This window comes from Perissodus microlepis, chromosome 18 (genome assembly GCF_051167445.1).
Source record: "Perissodus microlepis isolate ML-2025 ecotype Zambia chromosome 18, ASM5116744v1, whole genome shotgun sequence".
NCBI classification, from domain to species: domain Eukaryota; kingdom Metazoa; phylum Chordata; class Actinopteri; order Cichliformes; family Cichlidae; genus Perissodus; species Perissodus microlepis.
The window spans coordinates 16,677,313-16,698,201 of record NC_140478.1 but is presented as its reverse complement, the minus strand read 5'-3'; the positions used below and the strand labels follow the sequence as shown (position 1 = coordinate 16,698,201).

General features: G+C 39.9%; 1 protein-coding gene across 1 annotated transcript; it reads right to left on the bottom strand.

The window, feature by feature from the left end:
• Nucleotides 1-8,043: 8,043 nt before the first annotated feature.
• On the bottom strand, nucleotides 8,044-20,394 carry LOC146367631 (solute carrier family 12 member 9-like). The gene is made up of 14 exons (XM_084912785.1): nucleotides 20,193-20,394; nucleotides 18,033-18,167; nucleotides 16,530-16,667; nucleotides 16,348-16,454; nucleotides 15,886-16,087; nucleotides 15,582-15,689; nucleotides 14,667-14,778; nucleotides 14,158-14,315; nucleotides 13,587-13,669; nucleotides 10,514-10,638; nucleotides 10,210-10,402; nucleotides 9,928-10,102; nucleotides 9,528-9,674; nucleotides 8,044-9,381 (listed from the first exon to the last, which is right to left on the bottom strand). Exons 1-14 carry the CDS (start codon nucleotides 20,392-20,394, stop codon nucleotides 8,495-8,497), a joined length of 2,772 nt encoding a protein of 923 aa, XP_084768911.1. The 3' UTR covers nucleotides 8,044-8,494.
• Nucleotides 20,395-20,889: the final 495 nt, after the last annotated feature.

Genomic DNA, 20,889 nt, shown 5'->3' with positions numbered 1-20,889 from the left:
ACAGAAGGTAGATTTATATTTACGAAGAAAGAAGCTATTCAGAGAGAAAGTCTTTCCATTTAATCCATACAGTATAAACTAAAGATTGAAAGTAACAAAAAGTAAAGTAAAAGTAAAGTAACCCTGTGAAAACTCAGATAGACCACCCACAATCCTGCATTAGGAAGATGGAAGAAAATAGATGGATGGATGGATGGATGATTAAAGTGCTTCCAGTGCCACTGCTACAGAGCTCCTAAACGTAAACCTACTAATCCACTGCTACGCAATCAGTGACGCAGGCATCCTAATAATTCACTGAACTGGGATTAGTAATACCCATGTAAACCGCTGATGGCTGACAAACATTATGAGACATCATGATGCAACATAAGCAGCTCCCTTGTTTGGTCCCTGGATGTAAAAGAGTGAGACTGACGCAAATCAGCTCATCGGTCCACGGTGCTGTCAAGGCCTCCATAAAAAAAAGGGCATCCCCGCTATGTGGGGGTGGTGTGAGACAGCCACTGCATGACCATCAGAATCACTCAAGGCAAACAGTGAGTAATTTAGGATCATACAAGTTACTGTTGTAGGCATGTGATAATATTCTATTACATAAAGTGATCTAAAGGAATCCTGATAAAGTCAAGAAATGAAGTCTGACAGTGGCAACTTCCTGAGCTCCTACAGTCAAAAGTGGCTAATAGACTTCTAGCTGAGCCTGTGGAAGATGCTGAGACCCGAGGTCATGTTTTGTTTTTTAAATTTCAAAGACTTTTATTGGTAAATAAATCAAGTATATGCAGAGAGTCAGGATTTACAGTGCTGACTCTTCTTTGTAACCCCTGTAGTTCTCTGTGGAGATCCATTCCTGCCATATCAACACTCCAAGCTGATCACAGTTCAGTGATTAACCCCTGATCCTTGGTCCCATTAAGATCTGGGTAGTTTTCCGGTCTGAGATATTATTTTGCAGATCTCCGAGCCTCTGTGGTGTCATTCGTGCCTCCATGATGACATGGTGTTCCATGATGCTGGAAAACACACAGACTGTAAATTTAAGCAGGTTATTTTGTTACATAAACACAACATAAAATGCTAAATTTGATGAAATCTGGTCAACTGAAACTTCCTTGATTCGTATTCATTTACCTTAATAATGAATTGTTTGAATTAATTAACCTTTGATTTTAAATATTTGACTTGCATGTTAAATAAAATTGTTATTTTGTGTTTATTGAGGGTGAAGAGTTTTATTTATGTATGTATGTATGTATTAATGTTGAGCATATGCTAAACATTTATGTGGCAATTGAAATTGGGTTGTCAATTTATTAGGGACACCTCACTGACACAATTGCCTTTCAAGAAGGTTGTTGTTTTCTTTTTTTTATTAGTTCCAAAATCATCTGATAGTGCTTCCTAAACTTTGTGCTCACTTTGGTGAGCACTGCCGCCTCACATCAAAAAGGTTCCTGGTTCAAACTTTAGCTAAGGCATCTTTTTATGACATTTCCATGTTTCCACTGCGCCTGTGTGGAGTTTCTCCATATGCTTCTTACTACAGTCCAAAGACAGCTCAGCAGAATAAAGTGCTGTATGACGGAATAGTTTAACGCTTACCATCAGACTTGAAATGCCACTCCATGTCAGTCTTTGAAGGCGACAGGTTGTGTTGCTTTTTAACTGCACTGTATTATACAGAGAGGTGTTTCTGTTATCAAAAGGACCATCCATGTAATGAGCTACACTTCAGCAGCACCTTAAATTTAAGTCTAAAATTAGACCAGTTCTCCAAGAGGGTTAAAAATGGACATTATAACCTTCATGAAGGAAAGTTTATTCAGGCAAAGCAGCATCAGGTTCGACCAAGTGCCCCAGTTTAGCCACCTGTGTGCAAAGAATAAAGCAATGTGATACAGTAAACAACTATCAAATAAAAGCAGTGAATAAGTTGAAAGCAAACATACACCAAAGCTATCAGTATTTTTATTGACACTGTGCCCAAGGTCCTGCTGTGGTCTCAATTGATAACATTTATATTTGCTTAATGTAGGGCAGTAAATGGAGACACAAATGCATCTAAAACGAGTCACTTACTCCTTTAACCCTCCTGTTATGTTGCGAGTCAGATTGACCCAGAACAGAAGAGATGTCACATGTCATCTGCATCACTACAGAAAACGAAAAAAATCAAAATTATAAAAGAAAATTGTAAAATAATTAATGCCAGTGTTTCTGACACTTTTGGATGAGTAAATTTGCCCCGGGTCAAATTAACCCAGGAGCATAATTGGTGTTCCTGGAAACCAACATAACAGGAGGGTTAAGTCATGACCACATCTGACAAAAATCTGTCTATTTAACTGACAGGACAAACTCATAAAGCCTTCTTTTGTTTATGCCCCAGTTACAAACTAAATAATATGCTAGGAATTGATTATTTATTAACATGTATTTAACCAGGAAGTGAAACTTTTAAGATCAAGTATTTATTTTGCATGAAAGATTCTAGTAAAATCTCAACCTGAACTAGGCCTATGGATGCTGTGGCAGCAGGAGGAGAAAGAATCGTACACTTCCACAGGACTAAACTGTCGACATATCCTCCCAGTCCGCCCACTCTCACATGAAGTGGAGCTATTTCCACAGTAACAGCAGTTTGAACTACGTCACTAGTGCAGATCCAGAGAGTAGAGGCAGATGATGTGGGAAAATTTTACATCAGCGTACATATATTGGCAGCACTATGCGGCCAGCTCCCACTCACACTATTTTTCACTTGAGTGGTCCTGATACTTTAAGAAAATGCAGCTGATGGTTAATCAGAACTTAATGATGTGTCTTTTCAGAGGTTTAATAATGACAAGACTACAGAGGAGATGTCAGAGAAGGAAATTCAGAAAAGACTTGATAATCCCATATGGAAAAGAAATAGTAAAAACTTATATGATTTACTCATGAAAGTGGCCACTTTCTCATTACTTTCATATATTGTTTTAGTAAATATCCAAAACATACAAGTTTCATTATATAATTTTTCAAGGGATCTTATATCTGTTTTCACCCTTGTATGCTTTTCATACAAGTTTCACACAAGACAGATACAAACTTTATAAGATTTATATATATCTTTTCCATATGGGATACCACAATGCTTGAAGACACGTGAGGACACTTGTGACAAAAACACACCGTCATCTATCAGCTGGTGAATTACACCCACTGCCACTTCATTAGGTACACCCATTCAACTGCTCTTTCACGTAAATATCTGATGAGTCAATCACATGGCAGCAATTTACTCCATTTAGGCATGGAGACATGGTCAAGATGACCTGCTGAAATTCAAACCAAGCATCAGAATTTTGATAGAAAGATGATAAACATGGCATCGTTGTTGGTGCCAGACGGGCTGCTCTGAGTGAATACTGCTGATCTACTGGGATTTTCCCACACAGTCATCTCTAGGGTTTACAGAGAGTGATCAGAAAAACAAAAATTATCCAGGGAATTAGCTGAGTGGAAATGCCTTCTTCATAGGGGATATTGTGTTGGCACACTTTGGGCCCCTTGGTTCCAAATGAGCATTATTTAAACACACATCAGCCTACGCGAGTATTGCTGCTGTCCATGTCTATACTTTTACAACAACAGTGTATACATTTTCTAATTGCTGCTTCCTGCACGTCCCAAAGCTCCAATGACCTCAGTCTGGTTTCTTGAGCGTGACACAGAAACAGTCACCAGATCACAGAATAATACAGCACCTTTCGGGTGTTGTGGAACAGGAGATTCGGATCATGGATGTGCAGCTGATAAGTCTACAGTAACTGTGTGATGCAATCATGTTAGTATGGAACAAAATCTCTGAGGACTGTTTCCAGCACCTTATTGAAACTGTGAAACAATTACTTAATGCAGCTCTCAAAAGGGTGGTCAAACCCAGTACTAGCAAGGTGTGCCTACTGAAATGGCATGTGAATTTATACATGAAATATACTTCATTTCCCAGACTGCTCTTTGTATATTAATGGCAGGTTGCAAATTTGCCGTTCTTTGTCACAGACTGTTGTTCAAAGACAAAGTGAAAGAATCAAAAATCGTTGTCATACTGCTTGTAGAGGATGATATGCAGAAGCATTTGATTTGCTTTCACTTATCATTTATACAATACATCCTATGGAACGCTACTTATGGCTGTAGAAACAGCATACAAACTTTTGGGCTGGCATAAAGCAGGGAATCGAGCCAACAGGAAGACGAGCAGACCGACCATCTCAAATCCAAGAAAACAGATTTCTGAACAGAAATTTAGCAAAGATATCGTCATCCCAGCAGCAACATATGAGCAGCTTAACTATTTTTAGTCATTACCATTTTTGCTGTCCTATCTATAATCTGCTTCTCTGATGTTTCTCATACCATTTATGGTAAGTTGGAGGTTAAAAAATTGATTTGACCACCTGAATTATATGTAAGGTTTTGGACCTAATTTAAACTTTTTGCCAGGAGGGCATTAATCTATCCCCTTCTCTCAAACTGTCTATAGTAATTTGTTTTTTGTACACTAATTAAAGACTAAAGGCAGGTCCAGTTTTTTTTTTCTTTCATTACTGATCCTTCTTTATACTTTTCATATATCAGCACTTCTCCATTCTACAGCCGGTCAGTCGGAAGTGAGTCAACCTGTGGGCATGAAGGAATCCCCCTCAAACCAGTTCCTAGTGCTGCACGAGAAATACGCGCTAAAAGCAAAAAGTCTTCTCCTTGTAGGAGGCATGTAGGACTACTGCACGTTGTATCCAGTCCAAAATAGTTGAACACTCCGAGTTACTTTTATGACTGTAAACGTGGCATCCCCTTATAGTGCTCAGAGCCCAGGCTGCCTCCGCCTGTGAACGTGCTCCCTCCCACACGCAGTTTGTCAGTGAGGTGTAGGCGGGTGTCGATACACTTATACGAAAGATATGCAGCTCTGCAGCAAATGTGACGTATGCAACAGTTGGCACCGTCTTTTCGTCACAAGATGCATTATAGCTGTTGCCCACAATCACTAAATCTGCTGTTGGCAAATTGCATCAGCCAGCTCAGTGTCATGCCAAACTGGTGGGCAATTAATTTTCCCCATGGGAGCCACACTGAGGGACTGGGACTGTTATTCACTTTATCTCTTTATAAACTCTTTATAAGCTTTGCAGCTCCCCGGTCAGCTCGAATGACTGAGATCAGGTGCTCATTAACATTTTGAAAGTGGAGCAAAGTTGGTGACACTGGGTGGATACACAGCTGTTTGGTGCTGAAGTGGGGCCCTCAGTATTTGTCTTTCATTCTGACTAATCCTCTGAGTGTGATTTCTCTCCATTTAACTGCTGTGTTTAAATCCTTGCCCAGCAATGAGACCTCCAGTAGTCTTTTTGTCATCTCCTCCTCTGTCCTCTGCCTGACTGCCAATGCCCATTGGACTTGTTCCCCACTCAAATCAAGCTGTGCATATAATTACTCTGCATGTTTAAAAGAGCAGCTAAGTAGAGAGTTAGACTCTGTGTGTATTTAACCTGGCTTTTTTGTAATTACATTCAAGAAACCGGCTGTTCTTTTTGTGGCTGCTCATCTCATTCACTGCTCCTGGAGACTGGACCAGGAATCACACACACACACACACACACACACACACACACACGAGTCTGATTGTTTATAAAGATTTAGGTTCAGGGGTGGATACTAGAAGATGTTTTCATTTCTGAAAAAACAGTCAGTAAACATAATTGTTATGTTAGGAGCATTTTTCTTGCTTTTCTTATAACCCCTGACTGGCTCTTATTTGTCATTTTGGACACTGATGTGTCAAGGAAATGTGTGCAGATTTATAATCCTAAAAATATATATAGATTTTTAAGATTTCTAGTCTTTAATTTAGTAATATTTCACGCCTAACCGTCAAACATTGTAATGTTCTACCATAAGCAAGGCTAACAGCCCTAAAATGGAAAGATTTACTGCACCAGAAGCCTGTAGACCAGGGGTGGGGAACTCCAGGCTTCAAGGGTCGGTGTCCTGCAGGTTTTAGATGTGTCCTTAACACAGCTGATTTAAATGGCTAAATTACCTCCTCAACATGTCTTGAAGTTCTCCAGAGGCCTGGTAATGAACTAATCATTTGATTCAGGCGTGTTGACCCAGATGGATGTCTAAAACCTGCAGGACACCGGCCCTCGAGGCCTGGAGTTCTCCACCCCTGCTGTAGACCAATCCCAACATCATTAAATCAATCACGGACAAGAACAAACAGCATAGTACTCCTTTGTATTTTAAGCAATTTATAATTTAAGCAATAATATTTGTTATTTTAGTCACTAATATAGCTTGGAGTCTACCTAATCAAGCATCTTTACTTTAACACTCAGATATCTGCGAGTGTTTGGAGCTCAAGATTAAGCCGTTACAAGCTCTAAAAAATGCATTCATACCCAGTATTTCACACTATGTCAGAACAACAGCACTTTCTTACTTTTTTGTTCATGTACTACAGCAATCTGTATTTAAAAGTATCACAGCCCGGAAGTGTTTTTATAACACTTTTACTGCACCAGCAGTTCTCCCAGCAGCACTGAAGCGAGTCCGACCTTCAGCTTAAAACCTTAAATATAAAAGATGGGCCAGACTCGATGTGCGCCCACACTGTCAGATCACCGTGTGCTGGTGCACTATTGCTTCTTTGTGACTTCTAAGTAAATGCACTCATTAGAAAAGTGGAGAAAAAAGGTGCCTCGGTGTCCTTGGATCTGCTGCCATCTGTGAACAAATTCCCTCCCACATACTGTTTGACAGTAATGTGTAGGTGGGTGTTGTTTTCTGCTGTAAACCCATTAGAATTTCTCTAAATGCGACATGCCGCTGGCTCCTATTCAGTATGCGCCGCCTTACCCACCACAGCATACATGTGCCAAACAATAGTGTCATTCAGAAAATCTTCACTGTATTTTAATTATCTTTTAAAGCAACAGATGAGTTTGCCTTGTTATCAAACAATCTACATCATATTCTTATTTTAAAACTATCCTGTGGCATAAAAACACTTAAAGATACGACATCTGCACACTGGATTTATTCCGAGGGGCAAAAAGTTGCACTACAAGTAAAAATCCCATTATAAAATAATTATAGTACAACACAGTCTGACTGGATAAAACAGTCATGTCTTTAATGATCGTGTTCAGTAATCACTCACAGCTCAGGCTGGAAAAACTAAGTGAAGTCTTGAATTTAGTAGTTCAAAGAAACTTCTCTAGCAACAGCATCATTTCCTGGAGATGCTGATAAGAAGTGCACAATGAGTATTTGGGGGATTTCTTGATTTTCCAGCCTTGCTCAGCTCACACCACATCATCTCAAGGTGGTTATAGACCAAAATAGTTGTTTCTTTTTCTTTAAACCATCTGTTCATTTATTTGTGCACCCCAGGTCAATGTCATGTTGGATGACCCAGCCAGTGGCATAGGGCCCTGACATTGTCCCCTAACATTTCTTGATTTAATTTTAGCTCCCTCAGTGCTAAACCAATGGTGCTTTGGTGTTTGTATACAGCAAACATAATGCTCCTAGAAGTCATATCCAAAATAATAATGAAAACACTTGACTCCAAGTTTAATTTGGAACACATAGGACTCTATTATTAGTTTAGTTAGACTGACTTGGCCCATAATTACGACTCAGAAGGAGATCCTGTCAGCCCTGAAAAGTTTTCAGACGTTTTTCTGGGAACTGCATTCTTTATTTTGGCAAGAGAGCCGATCATAAACAGACCGACCACGTGGAGAGTTCTGAATGAGCAGATCAGTCTATGTTAGCTTATTTGTAGTACACATTCAGTTACATGGTATTTGCACCATTGTGGTGCACTAAGCCTTGTAAATTCTTACTTGTATAGCTGTGATTGTGGGCAGTTTGCTAGGCAAATATCGCCCTCTGCAGGTTCAACAGGAAACACTCAGGTGTAACTTTTGTAAAATACAAGTAGCTAACAATTATTAACTACAAACAGGCCATTCATGTAATACAATCATTTATTTTTCTATAAATCTGTGCAAAATTTAAAGCACACAATAGCAAGATGACACCCAACTGTGGCAGCAATATTTTAGCAAATAAATGAGAATCTAATACATCAATATGTAATCAGCTTTCTACTAATACAATCATCTCCTCTCACACAAAAAAGTGCAGATTAATTTTCTTAATGCCACTATGGCCTAATCTCAGCTTCAAAGGGATAGCCTCAGCTCTCTAAAGCATTCATGTTTGTTGGTGTATTAGTGGGAGGAATAGGTGTGTGTGTAACATTCATGTTTGATTAAAGTTTAAGACTGAGATTTGCAGTATCAGTGTTTTCATCGTTTGTGATACTGTGGTTGACGGCTCTAACATCATGTCAATAAATCGGGAGGCAACAGGCACAGCCCCGTCCATGAACGATACTAGATTCTGCTAGTCGATGACTAAGAGTAAAATTCTAGATGTCAGTCGTAACCACAGGAGTGACTCCGTGAACAAGCAATGTCGGTCCAAGGTTTCGACTCAACAGGTCCACCTGATGCAGGTAGGCACGGTAACGGCTTCTATCAGCTGGGGGGTGGGGCAAATACAAGAAACGCACAGCTGGCTGAGGGACACCATGACGGCAAATCATATCATTGACGGCACAGATGTACTCATCTGTAAGTTGAGAGGCATTATTGGGATATATCTGGTTACAGTCTTCTCTCTCATCTTCCTCATTCTGTTCGGCCCTTTCTCTTTGCCTCTGCCAGTGCAGAGCCACCACCTCATCCCAAGCCACCATCTGCACCTGAGCTGAGATCCTTAGATCCCTAAGCATACCCTGGAGCTTTGCTTCCTCCTTTTCTTGCAGACTATAGCCAGCCTCCATGCACAAGAAGAGTCGGAGTCTCGTCTGGTTCCAGGCACGGGAATCGTGAAGCACGCAAGCCAGCTGGAGAAGAAACAATGAGCAGATGCCAACATAACCATGGCTGTCTGGCTGAAGAAGATTCATAGGCCACACATCAATGAATGGCCCGGCCACACCTCTGATCTTTCTTCCTGACCCTAAGACTCTGTCCCGGTTGAACTGGTCGAAACACCGAGCCAGAGTCACATTCTTTCCCATTTTTACAGCATCAGCAATCACAGAGACGTATTCCTCTTCCTGGAGGTCTTTGGGGTCCTCAGCACCCCGCAGACTGGGAAAGAAGGGAGAGCGTTGCTCTCCAGGGACTTTGGTTGGACAGACCGTATCAAAGCTATGGCCTGTAGACAGGAGAATATGACCTTGGAGGTGGTCATGAGGAGTGCAGTCATCATAGAAACCCAAGACAAGGGTGTTGGGCCTCATTCCACCTAGAATCAAAGACTTGTATCAACTGTGCTTTGAATAAGAAAAATATGAATGATAAAATGATGTATTATATTGGAAATGCTGCCATAACTACTGCTCAGTGACAGACAGGACCTAATCCTACAACAGTAAAGGTAAAGCCACCTACCAAAGCCTGAGATGAAAAGCAAATTCTGAACGCCGTGTCGGACGGAGTCAGCCAGGGTCAGGTTGACAAACGCTTTGATTTTCAAATGATCCACTAAACAGAGCCAGGAGTCATATCGACTCTGCAAAGGATCAGAGGGCAGCTCATCTGCACACACACAGAGGCACACACAATATAACAAGAATCAGACTTTCATAGGGAAAACAAGCAAACTTCTGTTTTAACACTTTTCCCTCTCACTGTGTAATCTCGTTAACGTTAGGATTCATTAAAACTGATTTACACTCAGAAATAACAGCTCTTTCCAACAAAGACTATCACTGAGGTACAAATATCCCCATCTAAGACCTAAAGTACTCAATAATCCACTAGATCGGGCTCCAGCGTACAAATTTCTTACCCAGCAAGCCCAGCTTTATGTGTCCAAGCACATAGAGGCCACTCTTCTTCAGATCATTAATGAAAGTCATGAGGCCTGTACAGCTGCGAGGGTTTGCAACCATCAGAAGCACCTGGGGCCTCCAGAACTTAACATGGTCCTTTCGCACATCCAACATCAACAAGTACTTACGCACCTTGGTAATTACGGAAAAGAGTAGTAAATAATGATTAAATATAAGTGATTCATGCATATTTATGTCACATTTGTGATTCATGTGAGTGAAAAACACTGTTTATGCACCTGGTGGAAGATGAGGGCCTGGCTGATGTAGCCCCAGTTGCTGATGGGCCCCAGGTAGTGGATAAGCATCAAGAGCAGCAGCATAAAGGCTATGCTGGCAAATGCATAAATTGCATTGATCAAAAATATCATGACCAGGCAGCCGAGGATGCCCAGAGTGCAGGTGTGCCATGTAAAGAAACGGAACGAGGGTCTAAATATAAAAATGAAAGAATGAATGTATGAAAATGTTCCATTTTGGTTTTACCTGTGCAAATAAAATCTAAAGCAGAAAGGTAAGCCACTGCCTTATCCTGCAATGTACCTGAAGTTTGGTGCAGAAGCCCATTCAAGAGCCAAACAGGCCAGGTTTACAGCAGCATACACCAACAAGAAGAAGATGGTTACAATACCAGCAATGGTGTTCAATTTACCTGCAAATAGCACCATCTAGTGGAGGCGATTGGAAAAAACAGGTTTTAGTGAAAATTAAGAGTGGCTTTAGTAGAAAATCTCAAACTGATATGCCACTGAGACCAAAAATTCTTCTGTTTTAGTCCAGAAAAATATCCAGTCAAATGATACCAAGTGAACAGGCTTTGACATGCACCATTAAAATGCAACAGAACAATGTTTGCAACAATAAAACTCACCATACGTCGACTATGATAGCTTTGAACCCCCGGCTGCCTCGACACCACAAATTTAAACAGCTACACTGTATCTGAATTTACAGGATAAAATTTAAAATACAAAAATCCTTTCACTCGAGCTAATGAGCTGAAGCTAAGCAGCATGGTACTGTAAGAATTCACTTATTAGTTTGACAACATTCAGCTCCGTCTCCCTGCCAGAACCTCTCAAGCTGTGAGTCCTCTTCACTCGACAAATGAGCGAAAATCTGAAGCTGAGCACAATGATGCTCAAAGTCTTTTTGCATCGCTGAGCAGCGGCTGAAGAATGAGCAAAGTTAAATGAGCTATCGGTTTGTTGTCTGCTCTTGATTTTTCTTCCTCTGTTCCAGCTTTAAGCTTTCATTTACAATCATCTGCAGACAGCACTGCACCTTTAGCAAACAGTGTATGACGTCAGTGCTGATGCAGCATCACTGCACACATCCTAATTTATTTTTTTCCCACCTGTATTAGAAACAGAAGACAGGGTAGAAGTGGAAAGATTTTCTTTTATTTTTTAAATTACTTTTCTTAATATGCTATTACTGGCTTTTTCACTAGTTTCCTCAAATTTTATTCAGGGTCCATAATTCAGACCAAGAGAACAAGATCCCTTCAAAATGTGACTTGGACACTTTAAGTCTGGTTAACTTTTGAAGCCTTCTGCACCTTGGCAAAGCTACAAGAAGCTCGCCAAGCTTCGCCTAGTCACAGTTGCCACTGTAAACATGTTGGTGCATTTGAGGGCGTCTACGGTTTGATGGCAGAGCCATACTTAGTGAATGGGCAATAAGCTGGTCCACTGATGTGCATGACATTGGTCCTAAGTGTTAAGGTATAGACTGAGTAGCACTTTTGGGTCTGTGCAGAAATTATTTTGCAACTTCAATCGTGTCTTCAGGAAGGCAGATGTTATCTGCAAAATCGAGGTTCTGAAGGATAACAGCTGCAGGCTGGGAACCTTCTCTGAGTGGGGCCATCAGTACTGCAAAGCGTATCGAGTGTAATGATATAACTTTAAAGGTGCAAGTGGATTTCCCTGAAGGACACCAGAGTTGATGGTCAATATGCCCATTTCTCACTCTGGGGTTAGTTCAGGAGCTGAGGTGTTGGTTTACATTACCTGACTGCACTGACTGTCGGGGGGGAAACTCTGTACTCCAGCAGGGTCTTCAACAATATATTACAACTGATCTTCAAGGCAATAAAGCATGACTTTGTTAAGAGATGTATTCTAAAACACTTCTTCAGCTGAGAATCAGAGAGGAGAAACACACAGTTTTACTTGTTGCTTAGCAAGGGCAGCACTGAGCTCTCGCACGAGTGTGAGGGCTCAGGGACTCGCAGCTCTGAGACTGCCCTGGTCTTTATTTTATACATCAGTGGGTGTTTGTTCCTTACATTGGAATGTAGAGGTGTATATGTATGTGTGTGTGTGTGTGTGTGTGTGTGTGTGTGTGTGTGTGTGTGTGTGTGTCAGAGTGTGACCCCATAAACGACTTCCCTAAACCTGCTGGTCTGGAAAAACCAACAGTTCATCTAAATGTAAAAAAGGCACTTAGACTAAAACTGACATAGCTACGTTTATCCTACCGTAAAACAATAAAAGAAGGTACGACCTTTCCCATGCTCCCAGGATGTGGGTGTGAATGCCAGAGCACTCTGGAATGCACACAAAGCCTTTGCAGACTATTAAGGATCACACATCCTATCACTACCATATGTAAACTTATATTATTAAAAGATTATACTGACTACTAAGTACAATTTTCTATTGACAGACTTCCTTACAGGGGCCGTGGCCTCTTCCAGGACTCTGCGTTGTCAGAATATGGGCCAATGTTGATCATACTGATGTACTAGTTTGAGCAGAAGGTGGTTGTAAGAAAGGGTGATGGCATCTGCAGTCTTCAAGAAGGGTGAGGTTTCCTCTTGTTAGTACACGGACTATACCTGACAGACCTCAACATCAGTGGAGAGAAGTTTTAGAAAGCAGTATTTTCCAAGTGTTGGGTCTTCCTGCACCTTTATATGAAAATTTCTTCAGTTTTCTTGCCAGAGAGCTCAAAAACTAGTTTTCAAAGTGATGATCAGGCTGCAAGACAGGCTGCTGTCTGTGGTGATGTGAATGAACTCTGCAGCGTTTTCAGTTAGTAGTTAACGAGCATGTCCTACGAAGAGGTTATTAGCCACATCTGCCACCCAGCAGTCTTTTCGTGCCAACCTAAATGTTTCCAGGAGGAGCCCCATCACCTACAGGAACCTACTGAAGATCCTGAGTGTCACCCGCAATCACTGACTCCCTCATGATGGCCATGTGATGCTTTAACATGAGACAACTGGGGCTGCCTCTCTATGGGACACAGATGTTAAGAGGTAGTGGGGCGGACCATCTCTGACGCAAGAAACTGATTGAAGAGGACGTTAGACTGCAGAAAGAAAACCCGTGTGTCATGCTGAACTGAGGTGTTTGGAAGGACTTCATAGTATAACCAAGAAGAATTGGAGGATGATGTGTCTGCCCTTAACCATTCATCTATTTTCATCAGGTATTTTAAATTGGTTGCTGTATCCTAGATTACTGGGTATGCGTAAACAATCAGTGTAAGATGGCTCAGCCTATGAGCTAATGAGATATCTGCTTTCAAGGCGAGACTGTCTAAACTTCAAGCACAGAGGAAAACGCAATTTGATGTAACATATGATGTGATACTGATATCCTACCTGCACAAGCAACCAAGAGACAAGCACTGAGACCCAGGGGTTTCCACTTTGAGAGGTTTTCCTTGCCAGAGCCAGAACACCGCCTGCAGAGATTTAGACAACTAACAAAAGCAAAGTCTCTCTGTCTGTTTCGCTCATCGTCCCAAATCCAATAAATAACTGAGTCACCACACGAAGATTTTTTTTTTTTTCCCCCTTCTGAGAAAGTCAACACCGCGTGCCATCTGTTGTCAAACGAAGCTTTCCAGATTAACATGTCTCCACTTGGAAAATGACACATGATGAAATTAATAACAAGTGACAATTTCTCACATTTGAGATGGAGACCCAGCTCAGCAGATGGCTGAATATTAAAATGTCGACTCAGCTATAGAAGACCAGATGAATTGGATATGCTTTTATATAATCCAGATCAACACTTCAGCCCTGATCAGTAATGAACTCCTTTTTATTACAGGAAAGGTTAGCATCCACATCTGATGGTTTCTTATAGGAAATTGTTAATGTTAGAGACAACAAGAAATCCAAATTACAATCATCAGACAGCAAAACGCATGCTCAAGAATCTCACCAAACAGGTCGTCTTTGGACAGGGCGTACAGCACCCTGGAGGCTCCAATAAGGTTACTCATTGCTGCAGACAGGGCCGAGGAGTAAATGCCAACTGTGACCATGGGTGGCAATATATTAATGTCCCCCAGGAAGCTGTAGTCTCTTTGGAGAAGATAACTAGGAGAAATTGGGAAAATTTGACATGTGAAACTAGTTGTAAAGTCTTTTTGTAAAGTTGTAAAGTAAATTTTAATTATATAGTTCTAATTCACAACAACAGTCACCTCAAGGTGCTTTAATATTGTAAGGTAAGGATGCTATAACATTAGAAAGAAACAATCAGACGACCTCCTGTGAGCAAGCACTTTGTGACAGTGGGAAGGAAAAACTTTTTTTTTTTTTTTTTTTTTAAACAGACACTGTTTTGTTTTCACAGATCCGACTCTGAAAGCAGTGACTGTCAACATCTTAAACAAGAGTAGTTGTTTATACTTGTTTCAGAGTATCTGTGTGTGTTGTGTGTCTAACCGGTCACAGGACCATGCCACCAGCAGACTCAGCACATTATATGTGATGAAAGTTGTAAAAACAGCAGCAAGAGTTCCTCTCGGGATGGAATAGCCAGGGTTTTTCAGATCACCTGAAGGAGGAAAAATAAATCAGCATCCATGTTGAACACATTTAAACATAGTAACATTAAGGTTTGGCCAAACTCAGACCTTTCCCACATTATACACGGCGTGCCGAATCTGCGCCTGGATCCAAGAAAAACCTGCAGTTCTAGAGATGCGTTAGTCAACCCATTATTTTGCTCTGCAAGCAGGCGATTACCTACAGCTTGTTACGTACGCTCTCACAGCATATTTTTCCATTTTTCCTTTCAGGCTGTCAACAGTTGCTGGTAAATACAGTGCTGTGAAAAAGTATTTTTCCCCCCCTCACTGATTTCCTTGCATGCGAGTCACATTTGCATGTTTTATTTCAAACAGAATTTAACAATAGACAGAAATAACCAGAGTAAATACAAAATGCAGTTTAAATGTTTAAATTATTTCCTTTATTAAGAGAAAAAAATGCTATACCACATAGACCCATGCAGATTTGAAATGTAACAAGTTATTTGATGAATAACTTAATTTGATGATCTGTGTGACAAAATGAAAAAAATAAATAAATTAGGAAGGAGGAAAATACTTCTACACACCACAGCAGCTAAAAAACAAAAAAGGTGGTAAATTTTAAAAACCAAATCATTGTACTTTATTTGATATTAATAACTACAGGCTTTTACTCTCTGGCCTCTGGATCCTCTGACAGGACTTTCTTTTATGGCTTTTGCGAGAATTATATGTTAAACTTGTTGTTTTCATCATTCCTGAAGTGACATACAGCTAGAGAAAGCCACCACTGCTTTCCCTTATCTTTTTTTTAATGAAGTTTTACCTGACATGTTGGACCCTGCCATGATTCCAGTGCAGCCGTTGAACATGACCGCAAACACTCTGGTAAAACTCATCATGGCACCAGTGGTGTAGTCCACCGTGTAGGTGGCTAGAGGGAGTAACAGGAGGCTCGACTGTGTCATTTATACAAACAAAAAGGATGTTTGAATGTAAATGTCAGCATTTTTTACTAATTCAAAGCGTTATTGGAAAACTGGATCTGTAATTGCATTTTTCTGTCTCCTTACAAAGCAAAAACTAAATAAAAGCCAATCAACACATCTGATGACATGTCCAATGCTTACAGAACAGGTTTCCCTCCAGCGTGTGCAGCCTGAAGCCTGTATAACTGGCAGTGCTCATGCTGGTGGTGTTCACTGCAGACGTATGTGACAGAGTCACCACGGTGGGCCCCACAATGAAGAAACTAATGAAGATCGAAGCCAGGACCGTCATGACTACGATGAAGATAATGAAGGTGGCTTTTGCATAGATGTGGGCTCCCACCTGTAATCATAAGCTGGTAAAGTTACTCCACTTAAATATCTATACATTGTTTCTATGCATGAATCAAAAATTCAGATATAAATATTAAAAGAAAAGAATAGTTTAAAAAATAAATTTGGAACAGTAATTATTGTTGATTTAAAACATTCAAATTCTTCAGCTCTAAATCTTTATTTGGTTAACTCTCATACAATACAGTAAATATCTCAATAATCTTAGAGTATATCTAAAAGAAGGGCAATTAAAAACTCCAATCTCACCAGACACACAATGAAACACAGGAAAAGCAGGGCGGTGCCATAAAGCAGAGACCACCAGTATCCTGACGGCAGCATGTGATGGTGACCTGCAGCAGCTGCAGCACCCTCTGAGTGACAGTAAAAGTTAGTGCATAAACAAGCCAAAACATTTACATGTCCCATCTTGTCCCAATGGACTTCACCTTCTGGGATCCCGAAGGTAGATGTAATAGCCTCGACCAAACCCAAAATGTAGAGAGCACTACTGCAAATGTTGGCAAAGAAAAACATGATCCCAATGCTGCCACCAAACTCTGGACCCAGGGCTCGGCTGATCATGTCTGGTGGTCCAAGTTGAGGAATTTCTGACTTGAGGGTGGCAGTGGAATAATTAGTTTTCCCCTGGGGGGTCTTAAAGGACTGAAATGACCTAAAGTGTTCAAGTGTCATGAACATGGATGAATGCTCTAAATCAGAATGAAAGTTTCTTCAATGCTTCATTTCTAATCTCCTGTGAAAGAATGCAGTGGACCATCATTACAAGAAAAGAGAAAGAGCTAATGGTCTACGACTGCTGGAACTGATCGTGTTAATAAGGATCTATTTTTTAATGCATCCCAGGACTTATTTAAATAGTCTTCGATTGTCCAGTTTTAGTGAGGCTGTGCAAATTGTTGCCGCTTTCTGATCTCGCGTTCTTTTTGTCCTCCGTAAACCTTAGAGATGGTTGTGTTAAAAAAAAATTAAAATAAAAAAAAAAAAAATCCCAGCAGCAGGTTTTGAATACTCAGACCAGCCTGTCTGCCACCAACACACATGCAACATTCAAACTCACTTAAATCTATTTTGTTACCCATTCTGATGCTCGCTTTAAACTTCAGCAGGTTGTCTGAACCATGTTAAGTTACTGCCAAGTAATTGGCAGGACAGTTATTTGCTGTCGTAAGCAGTTCAACAGGTGTACCTAATAAAGAGGCTACTAAGAATATAAAGTTTGAGACAATTTAATATTTAAAGGTAAGCCATTGCATCGCTTAAAACCTAATTTATGAATTATTTGCAGGCTTTAGGATTATCATGTATTATTTAATTTTGAAAGCATCTGTGACCAAAATGGGAAGGACTTACAAGGGATCATTTCTTCATTTAGAATAAAAAAAAACAAAAAAAAAAACGAGTGGGCCAGTAGGTGAGCAGCAAAGCTCTAAGGAATAATACTGATTTACTTTTGACACTGGTGTCTTTTTTATTTGAATTTTAACCATCTTTTATCTAGCCTGCATGAAAGTACACATGGACCAAAGCTAAGACACGCTTTAAAAGGTGCACAACTCAAGACAACTTGCTGCCATCACACAATTAAGCAGCCTAGTGTGGCTGCATTCTCTTAGCTATCTTTTCCTGAAGTTGAATGACATCTCCTTCACGTCTTCCCTTACATAACCTCAAGACATTTTCAATCAAAGTCAAGAGAAGACCTTTGACTGCAGCCAGATTCTTAAATATAAAACGCCAAACACTTGGTCTCAATACTTCCCCTTTAAGAGGCAGCTAAAGACCTGAAAAGAAACAAAGGAGATGCCTGTGCAGCTAGAGGATATACAGCAATAAAGCAAATCAGAGGGAAAAAAATAAGTGTGTTAATGAATTCATAAACAAGGTGTGATTTGAAAGGCCACTCCCCTTTCTAAGCAATAAAAGGATACAGTAGGCACCTCCAGCATCTAGAGCCCCATTGGTGGAGATTGCACAGATGGAGAGCACCGTCATTGTGATGATGAAGTAGGCCACCAGGAACATGGCAATAGAATGGTACAGCCCTGCTTGGCCCACAACAAATCCTGTAATAAGCAAGTAACAGCACATCTTTCACTGAACATCCATTTCTTTATCACTTTAAACCTTTGAGCATCACATTAAAAATAAATAAATAAAAATGATTGAAACAAGTTTAAAATCTATCAGACGAGAAATATCAAACATTTGCTGCAGTTTGAATACTCACAGCTTGCAGTAGTAACTTCTCCAAACTCAGCGCCCTGATTCATAAGTACGGGTTGGACTGTTTTACAGGCTGACGTGATAACTATCAGAGCCTGACTGCACAGCTTCAGTATCAGTCTATTTTCTAACATGTAAGCATAATTTTCCTCAAACAGTGAGCATGCAGTGCAGAGTGGAGGCCCGAAGTCTACTCAGATTCAACAGATCTTTGAATAGCGAGCCATAATCACTTCAGCTGCATTTGTGTCACTGGGACTAGATTACCGTATTTCCCGATTTACCTTTTTTTTTTTTTTTTTTTTTTTACACATCCAAATAATACAAAACGCTGCAGCCAGACTTCTAACATGTTTCAGTAAGCAAGCCCAGATTATTCCTGTGTTACTTTCCACCTACTTCCACTTGATTTCAGAATTTGAGTTAAAGTAGTCATACTAACCTTAACACCATACAAAGTGCTATGGTCCAGACTACCCATCTCAAATTCTTGCTTTTTGCAGGATTTGCTAACAAGCTCTGAATTTAGTAGTTAGTTAGGGGGACTGGGAATAGTCTCCCACTCCAGCTACGTTTAGGTGACTGTGTTTAACCTCTCTGTTTTTAGGATCTGCTTTTTACCTGTTTTTTGTTTTTAAAATATGGTTTTGTTATTTATTGTCATTTTTGATTATTTACTACGATTTTTCTTTTTGTATCTTATTTTGTTGAACAGCACTTTATGACTACATGTCTGTGGAAAGCATTTAATAAATGTAATCACTTAAAGTGCTTAACAAACTTAGTAGACAACCCAGTGTAAGGTTTATGCCACAGCTGCCCCACATTAACAATATTGGTAATGACCAAAATCAGCTTTTACATTTCTGTAATGGTTAATCCACCAGTTTACACAAGCGATTTAATGGAAATATTTTAAACACTAAAATTAAATAATTATTGTTCTCCATGAAGTTTCAAACTACCTTTAGAAAGTAGAAAATAGTAAAGCACTTTAAAAAAAAAATTAATTTGCCAAATTAGTCATTTTCTTGCATTACTGAAAGACAGAAAAAAACAGAAAAAAAAAAATAGTTTGCGGTCAAATGTTATGCTCAATTGATTTCCTATTCAGTCATTTTTTGTTTCGAACAAGTTTTTCAAACAGTTTAAAAACATTTGTGTTTTCTTGTTTTGTATAAAAGGTGTATCATATATCATAATACACACAGGTCTTCAGACAGCTGCTTTAAAAAAAGGTCCAGGCATTTGTAAAAGCAAATGAATGAGCAGGCGAGACAAGAAGGGTATGACCATTAGCACAAGGTTAAGTTTAATCAGCCCACATCTCCCCTGAATATCCATTAAAAACACCATCTAGAAGATTAGTTGGATGACCTAAATCTTGAGGCCCAGGCTATTTTAGTGAAATGCCACAGGTTTAAACCCCTCGAGGCGTTTGGTATTTTATAAAGTTGTTTCATAAAACAACTTCATGGGAGTTTTTTGTTTTATAAAGTTTCTAAAGGAGAACAAGCCGAGAACCAAACCAAATCAATTCCCTAGTTTGCACCTGTGGATCCTCACAGAGGGCCATAGCACAGGTGAGGCATTGATGTCCAGAGAAAAATGAGGAAATAAGAGTAAACCGGTGATATTAGTGAACTAATCGTCAGTATCAAGTTCAACTCATTTTTAATTGTCCATAACTGATGGAAAAAATGGGTGTGGGGAGTAAAATATCTCCATATTCTGAAGTCGGACATGAATGTTTGAAAACCACTTATTTGGCTGCAAATAATCCACTGAACACGTGTCAGGACTAATTTTTGTTGAGGTAGAGACTTTATTTTTCAGTCTTTTTAAGATCTCCTGCTGATACTCACCAATCCGCAAGAACACAACAACGCTGAACATGGACAGTAAAGTTGGAATGACGACTCCAAACAGCACCCCGAGCTTCTGAGGCGCCCTATCCTTGGATCGTCCGGGGTGTACCCCTCCTCTGACCCCGGTGCGTTTAGATCCATCAGACGGCTCGCCGCTAGTGGTCAGTCGGTAGTGTAATAAAGGCGTTTTTTCTGACATCGTAGATTATCAATAATAACTGGTAAGTGCAACTTTATTTAAATAAAAGACCAGTTCTATATTGTTGTTATGGTGAAACGTGCCATCCACGTCGAGAGCCGCCATTTACCTCCACGCCTCACCTGCACGAGCCCTTCACCTTGGGCAGGTAACTTGCTAATTGAAGACAAAAATGACGTTGCTTCCTGCAAGGGCTCGTCCAATAATGTCCAGTCTCGTCTCCTTATAATTAGCTTCTTTTTTGTTCTTATTAGACAACAATCAATTAAAATAAATTAAATGATTAGTAAAAAAAACAAAAAACAGTTTAATGTCTTTCGTCTATATTATAAAAGTCCTGTATCACAATTATTTTGAATAATGTATCTTTAAATGCAAAATATATGAATTCTATCGAGAAATCTCCAACAATACGGAGATTTCTTGTACTAGAAAAGCAAATAATAATCATATTAATAATAATAATGCTAATAATAATAGTAGCATACTTCTTTA

What these genes read in the sequence shown, in the direction of transcription:
- LOC146367631 (XM_084912785.1), bottom strand. Translation starts at nt 20,394, where the DNA reads ATGTCAGAAAAAACGCCTTTATTACACTACCGACTGACCACTAGCGGC. An exon ending in TACCTTCGGGATCCCAGAAG is followed by an intron (nt 16,455 to 16,529) that starts GTGAAGTCCATT and finishes ACTGTCACTCAG; the next exon opens with AGGGTGCTGCAGCTGCTGCA. An exon ending in GTCCAAAGACGACCTGTTTG is followed by an intron (nt 13,670 to 14,157) that starts GTGAGATTCTTG and finishes AAATCTCTGCAG; the next exon opens with GCGGTGTTCTGGCTCTGGCA.